The 14,448-nt window shown below is 35.3% G+C and overlaps 1 protein-coding gene across 3 annotated transcripts in view; it reads right to left on the reverse strand.

Annotated features, from left to right (window-relative positions):
• LOC117322269 (ubiquitin-conjugating enzyme E2-17 kDa) overlaps positions 1-14,448 on the reverse strand; it is a 64,712-nt gene that overhangs the window by 10,909 nt on the left and 39,355 nt on the right. Inside the window, exons 6-7 of one of the 3 annotated variants that reach the window (XM_033877100.1) lie at positions 8,514-8,662; positions 1,811-7,296 (exon numbers count right to left, since the gene is read on the reverse strand). The exons of the other annotated variants lie outside the window; for them this stretch is intronic. Coding sequence (XP_033732991.1) covers positions 8,523-8,662 — 140 coding nt within the window. The 3' untranslated portion in view covers positions 1,811-7,296; positions 8,514-8,522. Of the gene's footprint in view, positions 1-1,810; positions 7,297-8,513; positions 8,663-14,448 lie in introns of those variants that run through there. 3 annotated transcript variants of the gene reach the window in all.

A 14,448-nucleotide genomic window follows, 5' to 3' on the forward strand; every position in this document is an offset into this window, starting at 1 on the left:
CTGTTAGCATCTACAGTAAATTATTGATGATTTGGAAAAAACATGTGTCCAAAGAAACATTTTGGTGTATTCCATGACTATTTTTGTGTAAATGATACATTATTCTGCTATATAGATGACCCTTAACCTGTAGCATTGTTAGCAATAGGAAAGCTTATCCATAAAGTGTGCTCTGTATGGAAGGTCTTTTAGCCTTGGTATAAATCTCCTGCTCTTTTCTGAATTCATTTGATTCTGTCCGTTGCCTTATAAGGACTCCATAAACCTGCTACATACTCCCGTAGCTGCCTAATTCTATACACTAGAACTGTCATCCTTAGGGTAACTTATAGCCCCCGCAGATGCTGTTTATACATCAACTGTTTTAGTTTCAGTCGCAGTGAATTCAATATTTTATGTATAACCTTGAATTTCCTTCTACATGTACCATATTCCTTTGTCGTGTCAAATCTCCTTACCAATCAGAGGCCATTATTTATTTGGTATCCCTAATTCACCTCAATATTAAATCTAATTGAAATAGGGCAGTACCTTAATTTCAACTAATAAGAAGCCACTATTTGCTTCAGCATGATTGTCATGGCAACAAAGCAAATACAGTGATGTTTGGCATCCCCTAATAACCCTGTACACCATAATTTTGTCAGAATTGGCCAATATCTATATTTTAACCAATCAGATGCCAGGATTGCATTGCCATGGAAACAGTTTCTGAAACACCTAATAATCATTGTTAATTTATAGGCTTTGTTTAGCTATACCATTTGACCAAGGCTAAATAAAATTGGTCAAATGACTGAAGAGATAAGGCCTTTTATCAGAAAAAAAAGCTGCCTATAGTGACCAGTTACCATGGCAACCAAACTGTTCAAAAATGTGACATGGTGGCTCTTGTCTACTGAATATGCTGCATGGTGGTTCTTTATCTGTGTACAGTAGATTGATATGGTAGTTATTATCTGTCTTCAGTATATGCGACATGGTGGTTCTTATCTGTCTACTATATAGTGACACATGCATTATGGTCCTTATCTATCTGTTTTATATGTTACATGGTGGATCTTATTTGTCAACTGCATGTGGGACACGGTGCTCCTTATCCGTCAACTGCATATGGGACCTGGTGGTTCTTATCTGTCAACTGCATATGGGACCTGGTGGTTCTTATCTGTCAACTGCATATGGGACCCGGTGGTTCCTATCTGCATGCGTACAGTATATGCGACACGGTCTGATCTGTGTACTGTATAGTGACCATGGTTGTTCATATCTGTGTGCTGTATAGGACATGGTGGTTCTTATCTATTCGACAATATGGCCACCACATTACAATCCTTCGGGTGTTTAAACATTTATATTCAATAGCACATAAATAATTAATCTGTGATGGAGAGTGCCCTCTTTGATCCTTAACTGGGCCAACACAAGCCACGAAACGTGAGTATACTCACTGCATTGTTTGGGTTTTGGGACCTAGGAGCCGTCATAAGTCTTTAGAGAAGACAGGTGACATACTAGAAACCAGTTTTCTCTACACTGGGTTGCAAATTCCAAGCCCACGTGGGGCAGTTGCCAGGTACTGACTGTAAGTCAGAGGTTTTTCTCTGTGTACTAAGGCTTTCCTCCACCTCCAAAGCCAGGCCCTGGCTGTTAATAGGACGTTAAACAAAACTAAACCAAATAAACATCGTAGAATCCCTTATTTCTGGGTACATCCTAAAAACAATTATTTCTGGGTTCATTCCAGAATCAATTGTTTCTGGGTACATCATTATATCTGGGTATACAAAAAGGAAGCAACAATGTGCAGTATCTGTTTCAGGATTATTTATTTTCACTTGCAGCTTTCAGACAGCATCCACACTGATGCAATACATATCCAAATTCAAAGACATTTTAATTTCTGAGCTTAAATATGTAGCCAATGTAACCATCAATAAACATCAGGCAAAGGTCAACCCGATACAAAACTGAGAATCAAGCATTACTGTGATCTAAGATCTAAGGTACATTCTGATGGTCTGAAAGGGAAAAAAAAACTGTAAAATTGTATACGAGTTACAATCCTGTGTGATTCTCTATAAAGCTGTATGTGGTTTCCCCCGTGTTGGCACAAAATAGACATGTAGATTCCATATAACAAGGGGCCCAGAGGGCCTGAATCGCTCACATGGTTAGTAAGGAATTATAAGAATTACTATTTCTAACTTTCATTTTGATCTTAACATGTTAGTGATGTTTAAGAAAATAGTATACAATATTTGCAACAGACGTGTTATGATTATCTGATGCATTCATTAATTATAATGTAGGGTTTTGCAAAGGTGCATTGTCCAAATCGGTTATTGGTATTGAAATACCAAAACTTATCCCTGTTGGTGTTTCTGTAAAATCAAACATAACCAATGTGAAACCCTTTACATAAAGTGATGTGATGCATGATATGATGGGAAGAATGTTATCGATCATGTGACCAAATATCAGTTCTCAGCTGCTTGTGGTTTTCTGGAAGAAGTTGAAAGACAGACAGATGACGGATGCCAACTTATGCACCATAGCATAAGCTCACTGGCACTAATTTGTGCCATGTGAGCAAAAGAAAAAAATATTTTTGTTTAATCATAAAGGGCAGATAACTCCTATTCTAAAAGACATCAGCCAATCATACATACACACCCAATCAAAAATTGCAGATATTGCAAGACATCTGACATGAGATGAGGTAAGCAGTATACTTACTAGTGTTTAGTACAGTTTGAAAGTGTCAACAATTTTTAATGAAGTTGTCATTTTTAAAAACAAAAACCAAACTTGCAAAGACTAGAAATTCCAATCCAAAATCTGAAGCGAGTTTCTAGTAAACAATGAACACCAACACCCTGGCCAAATATTTGAGCAGATTTATAGACAATTTTATACATCATCTCCAGGAAAATGTTCAACGAAAACCTTATAACAAAAATCCCATATAATATTTATTGAATAGGAATAAATCATGGTTTCTATGTAAAATTTCATATAATATTTATTGAATAGGAATAAATCATGGTTTCTATGTTCAAACTATAAGAACTTTATGACAAAACAACCATCAAACTGGTATATCAAATGTAAAAGTGGAAATGTTTGCAGCATGGAAATTTTTGCTTATTTCGCGACCATTATAAATTATATCCATGAAATTATCCTCTCGCGCACATAACAAGCAGGGAAAATATTGACACATGGATATTTCCACCAAATAAACTAAATACCATAAAATCCAAGACGCATGTTCCTAGTGGTATACCATATGTCGGCAATGAAGCGTCATATCGTCCGTGATGTGTAAAGTTGTCAGAGTCGATCAAGAGACATGCATGGCTATACTGATTTAAGTAAAGTGTGAAATGATATTTTATCTGGTTGTCTTTATTTATCATTAAATTTTCTTCATTTTGCGGTAATTGTGATTGTTACAGCGTTAATGTTACGGTACATATTAGTCCCGGAGCCGCTCGGGCATTTTGTAGCTATAGGCCCCAAAACAGCACAGGTTTCATTTGTTACACAAAAGACCAACTACTTGTAATAGAAACGTAAAGTCTTTGCTTGGTAATATGTTTTATTTGAATCAGAAACTATCAATACATTATTGCAATGAATGACTCGTTTAATATATTGAAAACATAGTATACATAAGCTGTTGTGTTTATGAAAGGGCTACTGTAGAAACAGGTATATGTTAGAGAATTAGGTCAGACATCAATATGTCTGCTTTTAAATTGCCCAGTCGTATTTAATTATTTACCAAACTTATTTGATACCTGCAATATTAACCATCGCTAATTGAGACACAACGCTTATTGAGACACCTGTGTTTGTTTTGACTGGACATGAATGCTTATCATGTCACTCAGCATGATTGTACTGCCGATCCTTTCAACTATACTGTGGGCAGCACCTCGCGTGGCTTGTCTAATTAGCGTGAGGGAGGAAGTTTACAGGTAATACCTGTTTTACAATAATTAAGAGATGTTCAGTCGTAATTGAATAATCAAAATACTAAGTTAACACTGTATTTGACAATACACACATGATTTCTTAATTTGTTTGCCAAACAGCATGAATATGGATATCGTATACATACATCGTTATAGATTGTCCGGGCCTAAAGTTGCAATCAGCTGTCTCGTGCTTGGCGTATGTTTCAATGCAAAAAAACTGAATCAACGCTAAAATGTGTGACATCTATAATTGTTTTTCTCATAGACATACTGCAATTATCACACATACAACCCATTAACTTGTTGATCAAAGTATTGGTAATTTTATTGGGCTGATCAACGCAACCTTTCAATGGAGTTTTCTGGGGAAAAAATCTTACTTTACGTACATGCCCCATGACATTGTAGTGCGAAAATATATTTTAATCATGAATGACAGTGCCAAAATATCCACATCACAAACAGTTTGGAATCTGACTAAGCGAAAATTTCAGCATGCAAAATATCCACTTTTGCAGTATACAAATGTATATTTATCGCATAATAAATTATTCTGACTTTTTATGAAAATTGTAAAATGCTGTTGATTTCATAAAGGATATCCCAGCGTGTTGTTGAACAGTGCAAAACCCTTCATTCCTGTATCCTTTTTGTGCAAATAGGACAAAACACATTGAAACAAAGGGCAAACTAAGTGAGGTATAGTGTACAACATATCAACAACTTCAAAGTCCAGTTAGCTGGGTAAAACAACCTACCAAAATACACTTAATTCAGAAAACCTCGGAAACGAACAACAATGGCATACTCTAATGGATAAACGATTCCTTTGTCAAGCACTATAGGTATATAAATATGTTTCAGCTCTAATTCTTAAGTAAAATAGGTGTAAATTAGTAACTCATTTCTTACAATAGCAACACAGCATTTCCATCCAATCACTATCAGTCTGTTTTATAATGCAATATCCCAATGGTTTATCACATCACAATCAAACTGTTATATAACTAGATTTCTCACTGGTTCATCCAATCACATTCAAACTGTTATATAACTAGATTTCTCATTGGTTCATCCAATCACAATCAAACTGTTATATAACTAGATTTCTCATTGGTTCATTCCATCACTATCCATCTGTTATATAACCTGATTTCTTATTGGTTCATTCCATCACTATCCATCTGTTATATAACCTGATTTCTTATTGGTTCATTCCATCACTATTCATCTGTTATATAACCAGATTTCTCATTGGTTCATTCCATCACTATCTATCTGTTATATAACTAGATTTCTCATTGGTTCATTTCATCACTATCTATCTGTTATATAACAAGATTTCTTATTGGTTCATTCCATCACTATATATCCATCTGTTATATAACCTGATTTCTTATTGGTTCATTCCATCACTATCCATCTGTTATATAACCTGATTTCTTATTGGTTCATTCCATCACTATCCATCTGTTATATAACCAGATTGAATCATCTCATTACTATCAGTCCCTTTAAGTATGAACTTACTTTGCATGAACAAAAATCTGTATGTTAGGCCTGTCCATTTAAACACGAGTACACAATAATGTGACTTATCAAATTTTAGCACAAAGAAAAAAAAGAAAAAAAAAACAAGCAATAATAATAATAAAAAATAACAAGTCATATTGTCACAATAAAAAAGGAGATAGATTCTGATAACTAATTATCAGAATACAATTTCACTGGTGGTATATACAGATGACTGCAAAGTATATTTATGTACCCGTAAGCTCAACAAGCAAGTTTGCAAATGACTAAAATGACAATTATAGAAGAACAGAACATTTTGGCATGTAGCTGTATCAGACATCAAATTGTTTTAGAAGAGATACTTGAACACATCCTCTCATGATCCATTTCATCTATATGATTTGAATCTTGCCATGTAGTGCTGATGCAACCCCAGACAAAAAGATCATACAAAACTTTGTAGTGTCAATTATCGTGTGGTACTCAAACACCTGAGGCTAATACATCATACTGGGTGGTACTACACCTCACACCTGAGGCTAATACACACCACACTGGGTGGTACTAACACCTCACACCTGAGGCTAATACACACCACACTGGGTGGTACTAACACCTCACACCTGAGGCTAATACACACCACACTGGGTGGTACTAATACCTCACACCTGAGGCTGAATACACACCACACTGGGTGGTACTAACACCTCACACCTGAGGCTGAATACACACCACACTGGGTGGTACTAACACCTCACACCTGAGGCTGAATACACACCACACTGGGTGGTACTAACACCTCACACCTGAGGCTGAATACACACCACACTGGGTGGTACTAATACCTCACACCTGAGGCTGAATACACATCACACTAGGTGGTACTAACACCTCACACCTGAGGCTGAATACACATCACACTGGGTGGTACTAACACCTCACACCTGAGGCTGAATACACACCACACTGGGTGGTACTAATACCTCACACCTGAGGCTGAATACACACCACACTGGGTGGTACTACACCTCACACCTGAGGCTAATACACATCACACTGGGTGGTACTAACACCTCACACCTGAGGCTGAATACACACCACACTGGGTGGTACTAATACCTCACACCTGAGGCTGAATACACACCACACTGGGTGGTACTAACACCTCACACCTAAGGCTGAATACACACCACACTGGGTGGTACTAATACCTCACACCTGAGGCTGAATACACACCACACTGGGTGGTACTACACCTCACACCTGAGGCTAATACACATCACACTGGGTGGTACTAACACCTCACACCTGAGGCTAATACACATCACACTGTGTGGTACTAACACCTCACACCTGAGGCTAATACACATCACACTGTGTGGTACTAATATATACCTCATGCCTGATTCAGTGATTGCAGTCATTATACCATAAAGAATTTGGGCTGATTATTTAAACTAAGTTGCAAATTAAGCTCACAAGAGAGAGTCATGTAGTTTACCAGACATATATAATTGGTGAGAATTTATACATTAAAGAGTCCATTACTTTGTTAGGTGACATTGAATATGCTTCACACAACATAACATACTGAAGTCCATCAATGTGACAAAACTGAATTATGAAATTGTTTGGAGGCAGTATTTTGGTTCAATCTGCAGCCATCCCTGTTCCTTGATTATTGTGTACAACTTTAAGTCCATCCCTTAGCTGTGTTGTTCCTCTGAGTGTCTTGATAGTTTGATTATTGGCTACAGGTCATCAGGTCACACTAAATATTCACACTGCAGCTACACTGCAAATGAATCCAAAAACACATTCTTCTAGATAATGTTGATACAAAATAACACAATACAAATTTCTTATTAGGCCAGATGTAGCTTCAATAAAGTGTGATTTTTGCCATTAGAAAGATAAAGCCAAAAGCAAGATAGTTAAAAACTTCAAGTCCATTACTCAATTTGATCATGTATCAAAACTGAAGTTATCTCAGGGGACCAACTGATATAGAACTGGAGTTGTAACTTTTACAAAATATGGTATGTAATAATGCATGTCTCTGCTATGTTTGAATTGTCTTTACTGTATTAAGATGGGTTCCACATACTTATGCTCAATTTTTGTTCTCAGTGAAAAGATTTAGAAATTTCTATTTTTCTTGTACTTTTTAATGAAATCTTACAACAATACTAATTTATATTGAATTTGTTAAAGTAACTTTCAGTATAAGCAATAAAATTAAAAGAATCAATTTTCTACCCACAAAAAATTACATCTTCTAATTATATATAATTAACATATTCAAAGCCGACTGGATCTACACTATTATATGCTCTGAAATACGGTGATAAAATTATCAGCTAAAGCAATCACTGAGTATGTTCAACTTCTTCATGTCAATAAGTTTTCTAAAATCGCATTCCATTATAAACATTGTGCTGTGGACGAAGAAAAAAGTCCCAAGATATGAGGACAATTTAAGTTGGAACATTAATCTTATTATAATATATTAATTAGATTAACAGAATAAATCAAAAAGATTCAAATAATATCACCATGGTGACTATGTGACATGCAAGTTTCAAGAAGATCCCTCTCTAATACCTGAGAAATAGCAATAACAAACTCTGTCTAAATGCAAAAGTCCAACATAGTGACTTGTGGTCATCTTGAAGGTCCAATCAATTTCTACATGTTGCATTCACATGTAGAATGTATACTAAAAAGAGTAGTGAAATAGTGGAAACAAATTTCAAATATCAAAATCCATAATGGTGCATTGTGGCCATCTTGAAAATATTATCAAATTTTGCATTTGGCATGCACAATCAACCCCCATACTGAACATGTCCATAGAGTTTCAAGAAGATCCAGTTTGTAAAGGAATATATAGATAGCTTTAATTTTAACAAGAATCGTTTAAGGGACAGCAGACCATGGATGAAAGGCGCTTTGAAAATTCTAAATATCTGAAGATGAAGGGCTAAAACACAGAAGAAAATAAAAGACTACCTATCTTAGTTATGTGGCATATTTTTTCGTCCACTCCTGGGCATTGGAATTATATTTTTCTCTGTTTGACTTGAATAGTCTAGCGATTTCAGGAACTAGTGGATCATCAGGATTGGGGTCACACAGTAAAGAACATACGGACAGCAGCACTGTAATCAAATCCAAACATCAAATTATCAGTTTATATCAATCCTGGTATGATTACTGTAATCAAATCCAAACACAAGTTATCAGTTTATATCAATCCTGGTATGACTATATAGCTACTGTAATCAAATCCAAACACAAGTTATCAGTTTATAACAATCCTGGTATGATTACTGTAATTAAATCCAAACACAAATTATCAGTTTATATCAATCCTGGTATGATTACTGTAATCAAATCTAAACACAAATTATCAGTTAACATCAATCCTGGTATGACTATATAGCTACTGTAATCAAATCTAAACACAAATTATCAGTTAACATCAATCCTGGTATGATTACTGTAATCAAATCCAAACACAAATTATCAGTTTATAACAATCCTGGTATGATTACTGTAATCAAATCCAAACACAAATTATCAGTTTATATCAATCCTGGTATGATTACTGTAATCAAATCTTAACACAAATTATCAGTTTATATCAATCCTGGTATGATTACTGTAATCAAATCCAAACACAAATTATCAGTTTATAACAATCCTGGTATGACTATATAGCTACTGTAATCAAATCCAAACACAAATTATCAGTTTATATCAATCCTGGTATGATTACTGTAATTAAATCTTAACACAAGTTATCAGTTTATAACAATCCTGGTATGATTACTGTAATCAAATCCATACACAAATTATCAGTTTATAACAATCCTGGTATGACTATATAGCTACTGTAATTAAATCCAAACACAAGTTATCAGTTTATAACAATCCTGGTATGATTACTGTAATCAAATCCAAACACAAAGTGTTGATTAATATTACCAGGAGGTTATTTTGGATGTGGTTATATTTTGGTTTATTTGGCGCCTTGGTTGAATGAGCCATAAAGAACACACCCAAAATTTCACGAAAAAAATCGTCTGAACAATAAAAGGATTATAGCAACCGTCTTTCCGTTCATTTACTACATACCCATTACTAGCTTCCGTGATCTGTGTTGATTTGTGTTGGAATATTGTTTTTTGATAAAAACACATCAATAAAGGTATGTTTTCATCTAAATGGGTCATAAAATTCATTCATGTTGTTTTCATATTGATTGTTGCATTAGCTGTGTTCAATGACAACTTGTGTACAAAGCGAAGCCTGTTTTCCTGTGCAACCAGCTGGTGAGACAAAATACAAAAGACTTTCGTAGCGTAATGAACAAACACATCAATTACATAACTACAGGTATAAGTGCCAGAATTTAACACACATGATGGTAAACACCAAAATTTGACGCACCATGTATTAGCTGTGTTCAAGGACAAGTCACGTCTTGATCGATCGATTCACTTGTGTACAAAGCGAAGACTGTTTTCCTGGGCAATCAGGTGAGACGAAATACAAAAGACTTTCGTAGCATAATGAACAAACATATCAATTACATAACTACAGGTAAGTGCCAGAATTTAACACACATGATGGTAAACGCCAAAAATTGACGCACCAAAATTTAACCATGAGCAAAAAATGTCAAATTTAGGCAACGCCAAAATATCCCAATGTACTGTATTGAGTGGCTGGAGAATATGTATTCACAATTTTGGTAAAGCACCTTAAGATCCTTCCATCTATGAAAAGTATTTGATTCTACCTTATATTGGTATTGAGAAGAAGATTTTTGAAATTTCAGTAGATTTGACCCTTTTTGGCCCTGCCAATCAGCCCCTGGGGGTCAGTCAGGGCCAACATGTGCATACAATCAAACTGTTATCCAATGCTGATAATGTTAACCAGGTTACAATGAATTCCAATACAAATCCAACAAATAATAGTCAAAAATGTGATTTCCCTATATAAACTATAGTAACATTTAACCCCTCCCCAGGGGCAAAAGTGAGACCCCAGGGTCATGAAATTCACAATTTTGGTAAAGCACCATAAGATCCTTCCATCTATGAAAAGTATTTGATTCTACCTTACATGGGTATTGAGAAGAAGATTTTTGAAATTTCGGTCAATTTGACCCTTTTTAGCCCCGCCCCTCAGCCCCTGGGGTTCAGTCAGGGCCAACATGTGCATACAATCAAACTTATCCCATGCTGATAATGTTGACCAGATTAGAATGAATTCCAATATCCAACAAATAATAGTCAAAAATGTGATTTCCCTATATAAACTATAGTAAAGTTTAACCCCTCCCCAGGGGCAAATGTGAGACTCCAGTGTAATGAAATTCACAATTCTGGTAAAGCCCCTTCAGACCCTTCCATCTATGAAGAGTGTTTGATTCTACCATATCTGAGAGTAGAGAAGAAGATTTTTGAAATTTCAGTCAATTTGACCCTTTTTAGCCCCACCCCTCACTGTGCTAACTCTAGGATAAAAATCTGTTTAGCAAAAGTAGCTAAAGACATTTTTTTTCTTTTAGCAAATAAGGATTGCCTTTAGCAACTTTTTATTGCATGCTTATGGGTTCACATATGATGAAACTAGCTTAATAATGGAAAGAGGAAAAGCTAATAGTCTACATAACCACTGTGTATTGTATTGTGTTTATTTACCTTTTCAGGAAGAGAATGCAAGATATGCAGTCGAGATTTATAACAAGAACATTTACTTTTCATGAGAACAACACAAATATTTAAATTCTAACAACAACAGATTTATTTTTAAACAACGAACACAAACCAATGGCAATTGATTGAAATTCAGAATTGTAACAATGATAAGTGTTAAGAATATGTAAATCAGACAGCTGGTGTATAAAATGTCAAATATTAACAATATTTATACTTCTAATAAGTAAATTCAGTAGTGTGTTTTGAGTATTATAATATGGGTAACCCTTAACAAATAAAAGTTACTATAGCTAATCTGGTATGTTTTGTAATTTTGATTTGGCAAATTTCTGAAATTTTACAACAGCATAATAAACTTCACTGACAGAGTTATATGAAGCAACAGGTATGCAAATGGTTGATAATTACAATTGATTCCAGTGAAGTGTTATGTGAAATATTACTTAATTAAAATCTAATCGATATCAAATAATAAGCTTACTGTACCTAATGAAATCAGTTGATGCAACTTTCTTCTGACAACGCAAAAAATCTGTTTAAAAACACACGTGGCTGGCTACATTTTGTAATTGTACAATAATTTTTAAACACGAGAATTTACATCAGGCAGAGGTTAATCGTTTGTAGTTGGCGATGATCATGCATGTTTACAACTTTCCATTGACTAAATCCGACTATTAACATATTTTCTAGTTTTATCGGACGGCACACATGTTGGTCTATTTATAGAACAGTCTGAAGTGTCAGACCTGTTGTTTGAAATAATAATGCTGTTAATGTTACCTTGAAGGCATATCGACTCAGAATTGAAAAGACAGCTGCCATTTCCAAGCGACTTCTATGCCTTGAAAGACCCTTTAACTTGTATGTCATTTGGAACTAGCGAGGTGCTGAACTCGTCAACTTCCATTTTTGTATCGAAGAACACAAATGTAGGGGAATTCCCATCGGGAAAAATCTGCTGGTCTTGATCGCCTGTACGTTTACATCGAAGGGGCGAAAAGACATAGACCTCGTCGGCATTTTTTCTGTGACTTCCGATGTTTAAACTTAGCGTGAAAAGCAGTGAATCCAGTCGAATACTTATTATTACTTCTTTAATATGATCGTGGACTACTTCCAAGAGATTTAACGTTCTATTGAAGTGAAAAATGCTTTCGCAAAAGTAGCTAAACGGTCTTTATTTACTTTCGCAAATAAGGATGTAGTTTTGTTAATAACGAAAATGCGAACGGCTAGCGTGAGCACAGCCTCAGGCCCCTGGGGGACGGGGACCATATAATAATTCACAATTTTGGTTGACCTTCAGCCATAGAAGCTTTCTGCTAAATTTCATTGAATTTGGTTAAGCGGTTTTGGAAAAGAAGTCGAAAATGTAAATTGTTTATGGACGGACATCAGATGGCGGACGAAGGACAAAAGGCAATTAGAATAGGTCACTTGAGAATTTGCCCCCGGTGACCTAAAAATGGGCCAGGAGTCTGGAAATGAAAAAACTGAAGGAAAAAAAAAAAAAAAAAGGATTTTTTTCCTTCCAAATTTCAGACATTTTTTCTCTAGTAAATAATATAAACTGATTGTTCTCTAGTAAATAATATAAACTGATATACATGTACATGATATTAATAAAAAGTGTCTTTAGAAAATGCTAATTTTATATTTTAGATTATTTCAATAGTTTTCCAATTATTCCAGTAATTAAGCAATATTGCTGGGGTAGTAGATTTTAAGGCTGGGTTAGTGAAATTTTGTTGTCTACTAGCCCTAGGCTAGTGGTAAGAAAACTATTTTTACACTGATTTTTCACTGCAAATACCCTTTACTTCCTTCCATCAAGGATGTTTCTGACCAAATTGGGTTCAAATCCATTTATACCTTTATGACTAGTAGCAATTTAAAGGCATTACCTCTATTTCCCCTATTTGCTCCCTCCCCTCTAGCCCCTTTGGGGTCAGAATCGTCATTAATGCAAAACTTAACATTTAAAAAATACCACAAAGAAACTTATTATCAATCTTAAGGGTAGGAAAAGACCCCAGGGCCTATTTTTAAATCAAGATTGTGTTTATCCTTTGATTTCAAGCAATGCTATATATGGTTATGGGGTGGGGATCTAAACAGTTTAAAAGACATAACAAAGGAACCAAGTCCCTAGGGGTGGGGAAAGACCTCAAGGCCTATTTTGACATAATGATTCAGTATTTATCTCTTCATGCCGAACAAATATATGGTTATGGGATGGGAATCTCAACGGTTTCAAAAATACAAGAAGACTTTTATAGCAATATAGCCAATTGCTTCACTCCTCAGCCCCCTGGGGATATTATTCGAAATTATGCTTCAGAAAATAAGCGCAAGTCCGAACTATCCGAATCGATATCGGCGAAAATCTCAGCAGAGTAAAATCATTAGACCCAAACACATCCATTGTAAATCTGATAGGTAACAACGGCGGCCTGAACAATGGCACATTTATAAATAAGTAAAATGATAGTATTTTATTTAATTCAATGTCAGTTGATCGTTAAATTATCTTCATTTCGCCATAATTATGATGGTTATTGCGCGAAGCCGCTTGGGCAATGCGTAGCTATATAGGCCCCAAAACAGTACAGTACACTTTTCATTTGTGACACAAAAGTTTGTACAGTATAATCTCGGCATTGTTATATTTTTTATCTGAATTAGAAACTATCGCTTTATTATTGTAATAAATGGTCTCTTTAATACATACTGTAAAAATAGGCGATATGTGTTGATAAAATTAGGTCAGAACATCAATATGTCTGCTTTTAAATAAGCTCAGTCGTATTATCTACCAAACATATTTGAAACCTGCAAAATTATCCATCACTAATTGGGACACCTGTGGACTGTTTTGACTGGATATGAATGCTTATCACGTCACTCAGCACGGCCAGGCGGCTGATCCTTTCAACTTCACCGCAAGCGACACCTCTCGTGGCCTGCTGACTTAGCGTGAGGTCGCAGGTTTTCAGGTAATAGCTTGACTGGCAATAATTAAGAGATGTCAAGTCACAATTAGATAATCATAATGCTAAGTTAACATATTTGAAAATACACGGATGATTTCTTAGTTTGTCATACAGCGCGAATACAAATATTGCATGTTATTTATACATTGTCGGGGCCTAAATTTCCAATCGGCTGTCTCATGTGTGGTGTATTTTGCAGTGTAAAAACCTGAATTA

The sequence above is a fragment of the Pecten maximus genome, chromosome 1 (genome assembly GCF_902652985.1).
Source record: "Pecten maximus chromosome 1, xPecMax1.1, whole genome shotgun sequence".
In the NCBI taxonomy this organism is placed as follows: Eukaryota; Metazoa; Mollusca; class Bivalvia; order Pectinida; family Pectinidae; genus Pecten; species Pecten maximus.